Source organism: Colias philodice, chromosome 7 (genome assembly GCF_061535455.1).
Source record: "Colias philodice isolate Cphi_HAF_F1 chromosome 7, ilColPhil1 Martin Lab GWU primary, whole genome shotgun sequence".
In the NCBI taxonomy this organism is placed as follows: domain Eukaryota; kingdom Metazoa; phylum Arthropoda; class Insecta; order Lepidoptera; family Pieridae; genus Colias; species Colias philodice.
Window position 1 is genome coordinate 11107441 of NC_143092.1, and position 15015 is coordinate 11122455.

The 15015-nt window shown below is 31.3% G+C and overlaps 1 protein-coding gene and 1 long non-coding RNA gene across 2 annotated transcripts; both read left to right on the forward strand.

Annotated features, from left to right (window-relative positions):
• The first annotated feature begins 2750 nt into the window (after positions 1 to 2750).
• LOC149487368 (uncharacterized) lies at positions 2751 to 6620 on the forward strand. The gene is made up of 3 exons (XM_089697621.1): positions 2751 to 2857; positions 3527 to 3736; positions 6120 to 6620. Exons 1-3 carry the CDS (start codon positions 2777 to 2779, stop codon positions 6390 to 6392), a joined length of 564 nt encoding a protein of 187 aa, XP_089553747.1. The 5' UTR covers positions 2751 to 2776; the 3' UTR covers positions 6393 to 6620.
• A 3742-nt stretch (positions 6621 to 10362) lies between these two features.
• On the forward strand, positions 10363 to 11645 carry LOC149487369 (uncharacterized). The gene is made up of 2 exons (XR_016315853.1): positions 10363 to 10417; positions 11394 to 11645. It is a non-coding gene; the product is annotated as an uncharacterized LOC149487369 (long non-coding RNA).
• Positions 11646 to 15015: the final 3370 nt, after the last annotated feature.

Consider the following 15015-nt stretch of genomic DNA (forward strand, 5'->3'; position numbering starts at 1 on the left):
ATCGTATAACACGAGCTAAGGTGTTTTTAGCGAGACTCCTCCATAAACATATGACTCTACCGGAACTTAAAAGTTAAATAAATCGAGTCTATAAATTAAATCTATACTAATATTAAAAAGCTGAAGAGTTTGTTTGTTTGTTTGAGCGCGCTAATCTCAGGAACTACTGGTCCGATTTGAAAAATTCTTTCGGTGTTAGATAGCCCATTCATCGAGGAAGGCTATATCATCACGCTAAGACCAACAGGAGTGGAGCCACGCGGGTGAAACCGTGGAGCGCAGCTAGTCTACCATAAATCATACTCTTACGTTTTACCACTAACCCTGTCCAAGGTACATACACTGTACTTACAAGTCTAGAATGATCTAGTTATCCACAAATAAACTACTCTCTCTTATATAACAAATTTGAGTTATATTATATTAAAGAGTGCCATTTAGAGCCTGTACATGTACAAGTCATTTGATGATTAGGCACTTGATTAAATTTAATTAAAGCATTGCAGATGATTCGGTTTTTATCAACAAAAAAATGCTTACAAGCGTTTTAAGGCTATAAAACTAAAAAAATAATAATTTTATAGAAGCCAATTATTAGACATTTAAATTGATTATTTAGGCCAATTATTTAGGTGGATTGATTTATGAATAATGATTAGAATATAATATGTACTTATTAAATACTGTTTTTTTGTTTTCGACTCCACATAGGCTCAACAAAAAAAAAAACAATTTTCCATTATTAATTCGTAATTCATAACTCCAAATGGAGTGAAGCATGACCTATAATTATTAGCGTTATCAAACTCTATATTTCATTCTAATACATTTATATGTTAAACTATTAAAGAGTGAACGAGATAAAATTTTGTTTATCATGTATTAATAACTTAAGAAGTCAAAACCAAAATGTCACTAAAAAAACATGTCAAAGGCGCCACCGAAGCCTACCAATTTATAACATCCTGGTAGTTAAGTTATCTCATTAAACTATATTATATACCTACATACATAATTACCATATTATTTGATTAACAACATTCCGATATTATTCAAATATATTCTAGGATGGGTATTTTGAGGTATTCAATTAATTAATTTTTGAAGAATATTTTTTACTAATTTCTATTAGGAAAATAATGTGTGGTGGTGTAAAGCCGCTCAAAGAATAGTAATTAATTTTAATTTTAAGGAATTTAGGATTCCACGCACATAGGCTGTTATAATTTCTAAGTGACAAAAATGTAAAAATATGTAACGTACGAACATCTAGAAGTCGGTGACCTTTTTATTAAAAGGTTTTATTAAATTCTATTTTATATTTACATAATATGAAATCCAGTTTGAGATTCATTTATGTTTTACCATCAGAAATATTTCGACCATAGAAACAGTGTAATTTGGTATATTTATGTATATTGAATATCCTATTAATCCTTAAAAAATCTAATTTTGAGGATGTTGTTGTCATCGTATTATTAAAATATGTATTTAAAATTTTCAACAAACTCTATATTTCGCACATTGACCAACCAAAAAGTTATTCCTATCCTATTTGTATGTAACTTAAACATTTAAATAATTCTTCATTGAGATAATAGTACTACGTATGGAGGAGACACCACGAACAAAATCTGTGCGCCATTTTTTTGCTCTAACTAAGTTTTAAAAATTATTATCTAGTTAGGTACTTACCGATGAAAGTTATTCCTTTGCACTTTTCCCCATTTAATTGTAATGTATTATTTGTGCAATATCGTAACACACACGAAGGCACTGAGCGTGCAGTTACGCCATATATTGGCGTATGTTGAGCGGAACATAAGTGATGTAGGCGGTGTCGTCTCCATATGTATAACTCAATGTAATTCTTACTATTTTTATGCAGAACATGAAAGCCTCATGTTATGAACGTCCATGATAAACATGTCAATAGGATGACATAAACATAGAATTATCATTTTTAAATTCATTTTTATTACATTTAAAGCATAATGTACGATCTAGCACAAAGACAGGTGTGTGAAAACTTATAAACCGGTCAATAAACTTCAATTTAATCCATGTATTGATTTACGAGGCCGAGGTAACCGCAAAGCCTACGGATATGTATCATTGATTATTAAAGAAAATTACGTAATTTGCACACGTATCAAATAGACAAGATATTAAGATAAATTGTTCTTGTGCACGATTAAACGCATTGCTGATTTAAATATGAAAAAGGTATGTCTATTTTCAGAATGTATAACTTTTTTGTGATTGAATAGGCATCTAATATCTTCTACCCATAGAAGATGTAGAAGTAGGTATGCAAGATAGAGTTATTTTACCTGCAACGAAATTCCCTGATTTCGCAGCAGAAAATCTTCGATTTGTATTAGCAAACCTGTCTTTTGAAGTACCAATACTAGAATCAATAATTAAATTAAAGGTTTAAGAATATGTATCAAACAATAAAATCATATAAATCGATTAATAATTATAATTTTCCTCTTTAAATGATTGAATTACCTTATGTCTCTCTACAAAATATACAATTTGAGCATTGGTTAGTAACTTTACAAACAAACAAAAATATACGTAAAATTATAAACTATTTCTAAAGTCGGTTAAAATTACAATATATCAATCTTATAAAGGATAGGTCGTCCACCCAAGGGTTTGGCCCAACGGCTCTAGCCGAAATATTCATGTTCTGAATTATATAACTCATATAGGATCCTGTTCGGTATTTATGGCCTATAAATAATGTCCTGTGCTATCTATATATACGATGAGAACGATTTCGTCATCTCATTGCTCGTGCTCGGCTCTCAGTGATAGTATCTGTAAAATTAGCAACATGAAATACTTGGTAAGTTGCTCATATAATGTGCTAGGATACATTTTTTTGCATGTAATAAAAGGTAGATTTAATGTGTAGCGAATTTTTGCTACACCAATTTTGCATTAAATAAATTAAACCTCAAATAACTTTGAACATTAATATTGAATTTGAAAGGATTCTGCAAGAAGATAAGGTTCTTATAATAAGTGTAAATAACATTCAAATTCTATCACTTTTAATAAGATTTTTTTTAAATTATAGTTGAATTTAGATTTTTATTTATCAAATAATTTTCTTAAAACGTTAACGATGTAATAGCAAACTTTACGCAAATAATTTTAGCTCTGTAATATAGCAAGGGAATTAAGTTTAATAAAGTACAAGTGTTTATAAAACTACTCCTATTATAATATATCACTCGTATGTACAAAACTATTTTACTGTAGATAATTATTATCTAATTCCATGCCCATATGGCATGATATCACATAGATAGATAATGTAGCTATTTAAAAGTAAAAGGGTTTCAGGAACGGAAAAAAAGAACCATTCAATCATTTTCACTTTAATCATAACTAATTGCGTAAAATCATTCCTCTTCATAGGTACAATACACGACATATTATATAGGCTTAACCTATTTAAACATACTCATGTCTAAATAAGTACTTATTAAAAACTAACCCATTCTTCCAGATCATCCTAGCCGTCATCAGCGCCGCTGTCGCCGGACCGGTGCGTCCCAAGCGCAGCTTCAACCACTACGAGCCAAACCTCCTCCAATCCTCCTCCCTGCAGTCCAACTCGCTGCAGCAGACCCAGTACCAATCCACCTCTCTGCAGCAACACGCTTACCAACCCTACCAGGCGCAGTACGTCAGCCAGCCTAGCTACACTGTGCAATCGGTAAGACATTTTGATTGAAAATTAACTTTATTCATCATAATATTAGCAGCATGATTATAACATTGAAAATGTGAAGATATGAGTTACATATATTGTTGTAAAAAGAAGAGCTAGGGACGTTAGTAACGACTAGAATAAGATAGGCTATATCTAGCCTTGAAATAGAAGTTGTTGAAAATAGGCGGATGTATGAAAGGAATTGAAAACGTAGAAAATATCAACATCAAAAATGTAATGACGTACAATATACAAATCCTACTTCTCTAGGCGTATATCCTACGTTTCTTCACCACCATATTTATAAAACAAAACACTTTTGTTATACATTTAAAAAAAACACAGTTTTCCAATTGAAAAGCATTTTACTCTTGAAAATAACGTATTCACCATGACTTCGAATCTTATCATAAGGTATATTACAATTTTATGAGCCAATACTATTTTGTTGTTGACTAAGTGTTACTTGAATGTCCAGTTTTAAAGACATAATTTTCATAATTTGCATTAATTAAATAAAACCGGTCAGGAGCGAGTCGGTCAACTAACTATGCTCCGTACAAGCTATTTATTATACAGGGTGTCCCACTGTTAGTATACTAAGCTCAAAGGAGGTTATAGTTTTGCATACGCTGAGTACGAAAAAAATACTTATAAAATTCCAGACGCATTTTTTTTTCAAATGGATGAATTCTTAAAACTCTATGTGTACACCCATAACAAGCAACCAAGCCCAACTTTGCCACCAGCGCGTGAGCTATCGTTTAAGATTATGTTTTCATAGACAAAACGCTCACATTAGCGAAGCGGTATATGCCGGCTGCGCGAAGCTAGAGAAGAAAACATGAATTTTCAGGAAAAATTTAGCAAAAAATTTTTGACGTAACTTTGTTGTTTAAGTATTTTTTACATGATCAGTGTATGCAAAACTACAAGTCCCTTCGCGCTTAGTATACCAATAGTGGGACACCCTGTATTTTCTTATTATCTTATTTATTATTATTAGTATTTCGGTTTTTCATAGCAATTATTTAATTGGAATACAACTATAAAAAACCGAAATACTCAGTTGATGTGTGAAAATGAAGATGAATTTTCATAATAATTCAGACAGAATCCATATACTTAAGCGTAATAAGCGAGTAATTATTTTCTTCGTATGTTATGGTATACGAAGAAAATAATTATTCACAGTTTAAGATAAAGTTTTAATTAATATGAAAGTCATGTTACAAGACTTATAAAAAAACAATTGTATCTTATATTAAACATTATATTAAAACATTCTTAAGGGTTCTTTACGTTTGAATTACGGAACCCTAAAAACATACAAATGAGTAGAAAAACCCAGTAATATTTAATCCTCGTACACGTCCACATTAACCAGTGGCCGGTTAATTATTTATTTTGAAATATTTTCAGATCATTATTTTAAAGATTTTATGATTACTTATGTTTCCGAAACATGTTTAATTTTTTTAACATTTCGAAAATAAAGTTATTTTATACATTATATTACTATTTCTATCGTAGTTAACATAATTTACGCTAGTTTGTATTCACGATGATATTTTAAACCACAATAAAGAAATTAATTAAATTGTAGAGCCAGCTTGTTCTGCCTTAAAATCGGATAGTTGCTTCTAGGTAAATCTGATCCCAACGAAAGTGTTTTGCAGACCGTTTGAAATAAGGATTCATGAAGGCTACTTTTATTTCGGATTGTAGATTTTGTTAAAAAAAAATAACTTGAATTAATTATAGGTATAAGTGGAATTCAATAATTACAATCTTCATTTATATTTGCATCTAAAAATAAATTTAAATGCAGCAAAGAATGCCGACTAATATCCGCTTATCATAAAAGTCACATTTTTCAATATTAAAGTGCTTATTTAATTAAGTCGGTATTTTCCGATGCCTTGTATAGATATTTTAATTTGGATTATTCAGTCACTGATTGTTATTTGTATAGGTACTTTATTTTTAAAAGAGGAATTACATGAATTTCTTGTCAGTACTTCTATGTTAATTAAATCTTCAGAACCACAACCTGTCATAGGATTCAATTTTTTTTAATATACGATACATAGTACTTAACTGAAAGTTTTTTCACTCAACACAGGTCAAGTACAGTACAAGTACTATAGTAGTTACCTACTCCATAACTTATCAACGCCTGATGAAATTTGAATACTTAGTTCATTAAATTTTGGCCCATTATCATGATTATGGCTTGGAATTTTATACCCAGAAGATAATAAAGCTTATTTTCTCGTTTTAGATAAATATTATTATGACATCATACGTTAACATATTTGACAACATATAACACCTACAAATTTGTCAATTATGATTGACTACAACATTAGTTCTCTCCTTCCAGTGGCAACCACAACAGACCTACGTGAGCCAGCCAGCCGTATACACCGTCCCTCAGCAATACACCGTCCAGCAGCCAATCTACGAGCAGCCCATCAGAACCGTGCAGAACATCCAGCCGGTGTACTCCACCGTCCAGGAGTACAGGCCCGTCCAGCAGTACAGACAGATCCAGGAGTACAGGCCCATCCAGCAGTACCAGACGGTGCAACCAATCCAGTCCTACTCAGTTCCTTCTTACAACAACAACGCCTGGTCCAGCGACCCTTGGTGCTAATTTATTAAATAAACTAACTTCTATTCGTATGTAATGTTTTGTCCTATTTTTCCTTGCGTTATTTGGGAAAGATAGTGACAAAACAATTACCACGGATTCAAGTTTATTAACCTTTAATGTTTAAGTAAATCATTCGCAATATAGTACTCCAAAATACTCAATGAATAAGATAAGCAATTTACGGGTTGTAAAACTTAACGAAGACTTACAAATAAATAGACATTATTATATCTGTGTTTTATTTCAAATACTTAAATGCTAAGGTATGAATATTACCAATGAATTAAATCCGATACAACGTATAGTGATGTTAAACATTATAATGGCAAATCGAGAAACGCTTATTTTTTTGTTTCTTGGTCAATGATTTATACATATATCATATTACATCATTGCTTTTGCACATTATGTTGGGTAATAATATAATAAGTATAAGTTCCCTCAAAATTATATATAAAACTAACTAGCTTCACGCCGATATAAAAATGCTGGATACAAATAGCTACATTTATATCTTGAATATTATATTTATTTTTGTGCGTAACTTTATCCATATCTGATCAATAATAATTATTGTTTTAGACTTTAGAGTAAAAAAAGCACACTTTCGTTCAAGATTAGTAAAGTAGAATATAAAATTAATTAATTTAATCAAACGAACGAAGGAAAAAAACAACGCAAAAATGTAATTAAACATCGATTGAAATAACTAAGAGATACCTATATAACATATTTTAAGATCCTGTTCTAAAACTCCTTACACGGCAATATTTAATGACCCAAAATAACTTAAATAATATTATAATATTGCTAGAAAAGTAGGTACTACTTATTATTTTTTTACCAAACAGATTATTTCCCAGAAAAATATAACAACTACATGATTGTCAGATATTGCTACTAATCGAGCTGCTTATTCATTCTTACTGGAACAAAATTTATAATTTTCGCGTAAAATCATAAGTGGAAAGTTCTCGTGATATTAAACTGTAGTAGGCATATATACTAATTCGTTGGGAGAACTTGATCCATGCTTCAATATACCAAAGGTCGGATTAGGGCTCACATATTCATAATGATTTTTCGGAAAGTTTTAAGCTTATTACATTTCACATTATTACAACATGTAATATGATATTGAATGTCCAATTTGTATTATTTTGCATTCATTTGGACGGAATTTACCTGAGCTTATACTTAGGCTCTATCTTTGCCAAAAGTTTCGGATTTAAATAAATAAATTACAGTAACTATTTTCAGTTTTTACTAAAAGAGTCTCTCTCATTTTTAAATTTGGTTGTAACTTTTATTATCTTTGGATATAATGTTCATTGTTCATCCTTAGTTTATTGAACCCATCGGCTCAAGAAATCGTTGAAGCAAAATATTCCCAATACTGCGCTACAACTCAAGGTCTTCAAGATATTCCTATATACATGTTTAAATTCTTATATAAAAGATTTACTGAAGTTTATTTATGAAATAATACGATTTCTTATAACCTAAATAAGTAGTTTGGCTCAATTTTGAAATTATAGATTCAGATGAAATGGAGGGTGGAATTGGTGTCTTCTTTTTAATTTTCTAGGATTTTCAAAATTTATGACTTTATAGAACATTTTGTTTCTTTTCGAAATTCTACTTTTTACCTCTTTGGCTATGGCTTTTCCGCTTAAGTTTTGCAAAAATGGCCAAGTAAAGCAGTTTTTTTGACAATTTCCCTTATTCGACTTATTAAACGAAGAAAATATTATGTAGAGATAAAATAATCTGGAAAAAATGTACCACCAAGGTTTTATGTCGGATAAACCATTTATTGTTACCTATATGCTACAAGCAGTAGGTACATCACCACGCTACGTACAATAGGAGCACAAGATCTATGAAAAGCTGTATAAAAATGAGAATAAATTATCTTTCTTAGTAGAGGAAGTTCCGTGGGTCAGCTAGTGGTATGTAATCAAATTATTTATAAAATATCTAACTATTAATTTGTCACCTATCAATATATTATGTATTGTTGTTGTCTCAAACATAATATTAATTCATTTATCATCACTAAAGATATTCAATGAAACATCGTTAATCGTAGCCGAGTATTGATGATATAAGCACTAAATAATCGTGGTAATCAATACTGATCTTTCACCTTTGAGATGTTTTCGGAATATGTAAAATGTAGCTTCATCAGCGAAAATTAATTAGATTACTATTTATTTAAATAAGACCACCTATTGTACAGCCAGACAATATACATAATCATCTATCTATAATATAAAAATGAATCGAAAAATATTTTGGAAAGCGCATAACTCGAGAACGGTTGAACCGATTTCGGTAATAATTTTTTTAAATGTATTCCTTGATGTACGAGGATGGTTCTTACGAAGCCGAGGCGGACCGCTTGTAGGATATAAATGTAAAATATTAAACCAATACGTTGTATGAGTATTCTAAATAAAAAAAGAGCTCTATATTTTACGAAAACAATATACAACAATCATTTTGTACATTTGTACGAAACGTATACCTATTTGTACTAGCTTGTTAAACAGAATACTTTTACCGTTAATAAATTGAGCCCTAGTATCAATGGTTTGCCTGAGATAAAAAGTATGGTAGAGATCTGCTCTGCAATATTACAATTAAATCTGCAATAGTGTTTGGTATTGTTTATTATTAAGACAGTAACGGTCTTTCCGTTCTCGACACGAATCTAACTTGCTTTTTTGCCCTCAAAATACATATATTTGATTCCCAACCAAGATAATATGAAACCTGCTTTTGTTTAAAAATGTTGTCTTCGCATAAAATCCATTGCATATAACTTGAATAATTTAACGTTACTTGAAGTTAATTTTCATTGCTAAATTAATCTTATAGCTTAAACAACTTTATGAGTTAAAGATTATGATTAATAAAGCGTTGAAGTTAAGCTCAATCAATCAATAACTACCATTATAAGCAATAAGCAGGCTTGTTTTACGGCGGGGCTTGATTGCAGTCATCACTACAATTATTAACGCATTAAACTTTATTGTTCCTCCTCATAAAAAGGCTGTGAACCTTATCAGCCTTCAGATCCATGAACAATTTGGTTTACTATTTGGTGTATGTAAACAAAAAATATTGGTTCACAACTGTAATCGAAATATGCATTTGATATCATTCTCTATCTGCTAAAACAGAATATGTAGTGGCATGTAACACCAGTGTTTAAACTGTAAACTATAAAGTGCTATAACCCACATACTGATGTACATTATTTGAATGTGTATTGCTTATTTAGCGACATCTACATTAGGGATGTGATTTGAATATTTCAAAACCAATTTAATATTATAATTTATATTTATAAACAAGTGAATTAGAACTCCTTGATTTACGTAAATATTATAATTTATTATAAGAATGCAGAAACAAAAATAAACGATGTCCGACCTCCACTGTTCACAACAAACCATATTAAATCTTACAAAATAGACTAATCTGCAATATATTAAACCAATGACCCAGCAAACCCACGCAAAACCATAAAACTGGACAAAATATTTCCCAAACGAAATACATTTCTGCTTTAGTACAGAATTTTATTGACAGTCCGAAGCAATCCAGCGATGTATGTAAAACAAGTGTTTTGAATAGCAGATAAGGGGTATCCATTAGCGATAGTATAGGAATACCCGTGGCATTGTTCGTATTATGAATTCAAAATTACAATATTGCTACTTAATTCTTGCAAAAGACCGAACTCAAAATTAGAAATGTTACTAACATTTATCTGCTTTGAGAAATAAAGTCTTCTAACATTTTTGCGCCAAAGTCTAAAATCTCTGCGATATAAAATCTTTCAAAATTAAATTTTCATTATTAACAAACAAACACTTCCACCTTTATTAATATACAAAAGGATGAAGTATCGAGCGTAGTCACGTGGGGAAGATGCCTTATTGAATGCAGTATATAAGCCTGAAGATGCGTCTGAGCGTCAAACACAACCAACACCTGCCACGATGAGATTCCTCGTAAGTTACTTCAATAAATATTACTTAATTTAATACATATAAGATAAGACTAAAGAAATTCTGAATCTGCATACTTCAATGGTAATTTTTATTGTAACATTTGCGTATATCATTTTAAAGGCATTGCCAATCGATACAATATATCAGTTCTGCCGTCATGTCACCTCCTTAAAATATATTACTAGAAATACATATCTTGGTGTTTTTTAGAGGGTCAATTGTTTTAAATGGGTAATCAGGTCCTTTCGTAATAAAATATAAAAAAACTAAATATCATTAATAATATCATTAATAATAATCAACTAAATATCTTTCAACCCCAATTGTTTGTAAGAGTGTACTTTAATGGTGCTTGCATGACCTAATTAGTACTAAAATTTTTCTTATAAAAATATGTTCCTCCTAGCCAATGGTATATTTCCTAATTCCAAATAGTACTATCTAAATCCCTTCTCATAACCTATCATAATTCGTAAGCAGACATTAAACTTTGACACAGTTTTATCTATCATCGCCAATGCAGGTGAATTGCTAAAGGTCATAGGATTTTCCGCAAATTAAATGTGAACGTGGGAATTAAGTTATAGATTAATTATTAAGCCAATAATTATCGAAAGACTTAATTTTCATAATGGTTTACCAAACAGGTGGAAAAGGGCAAGAGCATGATAAAAAGATACTTTATGCCAAAACAAGGCAAGCTTTTCAAGCTGGCATGTAAATGAAGTTTTACTTTACTTGTTTACCTTTAAAAATTGTAAAAGGTTACATAACATCTCAGCACTTTCAGCGTATTTTGAGCTATCTGAATTACTTCAACATTGTTTCACTTAAATATAACTATGTGCGTAATCTGTATTGGGTCCTTCTCAATAAATAGGGGCCTAAACAATTCATGATTCACTATGGCTCTACTATATGGACTATGCTATACTCTGGCTCCTTACACAATTCTCATAACCAAATCATTTTCCAGTTGTGCCTCGCGTTCCTCGCTCTGGTGTGCGCCGCGTCCGCCAGCCACGGCTGGTCGTCCGGCTGGTCGGGCCCCGTGGTGTACTCCGCGCCGCTCGTGTACACGCGCCGCTACTCAAGCTACCCAGCTTACAGCTACGGCGGGTGGCACGGCGGCTGGAGCGGATATAACGGATGGTCCGGCAACCGAGGATGGTGGTGATAATGAATAATTCTTGATACAAAATTTTGTGATGTTTTACAGTATTAAATGGTTTCCAGTTTATTTCGTCTTTTTATTAGTGATGTGTGAAATTTTGGTGTTAGTCCCAGAAAATTGAAAATTACGTCTTCGCAAATAAATAAACTGGTATACCTAATAGTATTATTTTGTAGTAGAACGTGCAAACAACACCTAATGCCAAGAAATTCTCATCGCCCATTGCGCATTTACGGAGATAATGTGTTTACTGATAGCTTTTGGGAGGAGAAGGGATAAAGAAAGGATTGACAAAAAAATGTTGTGTGGTTTTATGAAACCACGGTAAAAGTGAAACTGTTCGAACGGTTCCGAACACTGCTTTGTGTAGCGCATGTCGCGTGACGGTCGGCTGCCGAGTAGGTATACCTACTCGGCAGCCGCGATACACGCGACATGCGCTACACAGACCAAAAAGTTTGAGACGATGTAATAAAAGTTTCACTTTAAAAAAAATAATTGAACGACTGGGAAAGGTGTGGAAATAGGAAAGGAAATAATCGTACCTATAATGTCCCTATAAATTATAAAGTATTGGCCGTATTCCCAAAGTTTTTATTAAACAAAACACTGTAGCAATAGTTATCAACATGTGTGTATCAGATTGTTTACGTAATTAATCATCTCATTACACAACAACATTGAAATAGGTACGACATACACACGACGAGTATACGAAAATTATCATAAAAATTAATTAGGAGCATTTAGGTATGCATGCATTTGCTCGATTAACATAACTATAATTAAACTTAAGCGTTAATAAATTGCTTGAGGCTGCGAGTTGTATCTTTAGCTTCGACATTTAGTAATCTGAGGAAGGACTACAGCTATCTAAATTTCGTGAATCGTTTATCTATATTCTGTATGCTAATTTAATACATGTTAATTCGAAATCAATGCAACTAAAAATGCAATGTTTACAAAACTACGACATAATAATACGTTATTCTCAAAGCTTCAATGCTGCGAGCACTCATGTTGATATCTCCATGATTGGTTCTACTTAGATCGTTATGGGTTTTGTAACTGTAATTTGAAAACCAACACATTTTTTTAATTACAATATATTATAAACTCCTGATACAATTTTTCTATACTTAATACGATGTTCAGAAATTTATATTTACAAGACAAAAACGAGCAGAGAACATGAATACTTTAATTAAAAGCAAACTTATGCTTTTCATAGCTTCTTATGCTTCATTCCTTCAAAACGTATCACAGAAAAAAAAATTACTCCGCCATAGTCAGGCTATAATGTTAGTAAAGTTGACACAAGTAAACATTTAAATTTTGATTTGGAATGTACTTATAAAGCAAATAAAATAGCTTACTTGATAGACTTTTCAACGTATTATCGTGTCGTATCCAGATTCGAAAATGTAGAGCTGTATCTATTTTCATAAATTTTATACATAAAGAAAACAAACAAGAATACGAAAAAAAATGCCAATTTTCTGTTCTATAGGTACAGCCTAACACAAGCCATAAAGAATACATAAAGACTACTAAACCTTTTAATTATGCGTGGCTCGACACGTTTTGATCGATTTTGTTATGTAATTATAGTTATATATGACATTCATTAAAACTCGACCACGATAACCGCTTTATGTGAACTAGCCTTAACATTTACATGCGAACGTTTCGTAAGATGCACTATGATTCATTGACTATAGCTAGGTGTTTAATATATTATTGATACTTTATAGTGCATTAAATCATGGTTTGTAAATTATAGGTTTAAAATGTTTTGTAAAACTAACTGCAGTGTCTCGCCATTCCTTTTTTCGCGGAGATATTTATATTGAGGTTTTTTGTTAATTAAGAGCCTGTATACATTAGTCATTAATATTTCTGTTTAATATAAATAATGAATTATTTTTAAAGACTTAGTATGTTAAAATTCCTTTCTATTCATGTCTAACATTACCTTATCTTCGTTTTTTGAGTATATCTTTACACGTTTATCAAATCCGTCGCACGACTCAATCGAATATCAATGAATCTAAGCTCTAATCTAAAAATATACCCAATACAAAATAAGAAGAAAATAACAAATTAAAAATAAAGTATATTATGCTTATATTGAATGCAGCAGATATCTCTTACCCGATCGCTTTTAATCGCAGATGTTTACAATTTGGAAATGAAGGCATCGCTCAAGGCTAAATGAGGTGGATTATTATTGTTAACTTTTTTTGGTCCATGCCGTAACCAAAAAATAGTTTTTTGGTCCATGACTACGGTCTTTCGTAAAGCTAAAGCTCTTTAACATCCATCTGGTTCATTAACATTTATTAATATCTTGTTATTATAATAATAGCAGTTTAAAATTTTTTATTCGGTACTTTAATAAAAAAAGAACTTAGACATATTTTGGATTACTAGAAATAAGACCATAGGCTTTTTACTGTTATTTAATTGGACTCTTTCAAAACGAATTGAATATGCAAATATTTATCGCTTGCAGAGAATTTTGTTTCAAAGAACCTAGCCGCTAAATAATTAAATCATATTAGAGGTCTATTTTGAAATGAAAACAAGACGATGCCCAGTAAGGATGTCACAACGCTTGACTATATTATATGGGTAACCGTTTCGCTGATATATCATTAACTGACTGTCATCGTCTCACTAAGCATCAGCACTGCATCATTTAGAGGCGGTTTCACATACAGCGCCACTAAGTGCTGGAACAACCTTCCACCACCCCTGTCTGAAGTAAAAAGTATTACAAACTTTCTATTTAAATATAAAAAAAAAACATTTATTAAATACGCTGTACCAGCCTTAGTGCCGTTGATGTGTCCCGCTGTATGTGTATATCTCTATTCTCTACGTATATAATATAATACTTCTTATTTTAGGTATTTATTATTCTTAATTTATTGTTTTTTCTATACATATATTTTTATTACACATATATTTCTTATATTATAATATTATATAAGTGGTAAGTACTAATATTTAATAAATATATATTTCACACTTATCACTATTCCATCATATATAGTTATATATTATTCAGATATATTATCTACTAGCTTTCCGCCCGCGGCTTCGCCCGCATTTTCAGAGAAAAACCCGTTCCCGTAGGATTTCCGGGATAAAACCTATCCTATGTCCTTTCTCGGGTATCAAAATATATCTATACCAAATTTCATGCAAATTGGTTCAGTAGTTCAGGCGTGATTGAGTAACAGACAGACAGACAGAGTTACTTTCGCATTTATAATATTAGTATGGATTTATTTATATTTGAAACAGACGAGTCTGTGTTTGAACTTTGCTACAATGCAAAGTACCTAAAAAGCTGTAACTCCAACCGTCGCAATCGATTGGGGCTCCTGAAAATCAGTGCTGTTAGTGTTCATAGGGA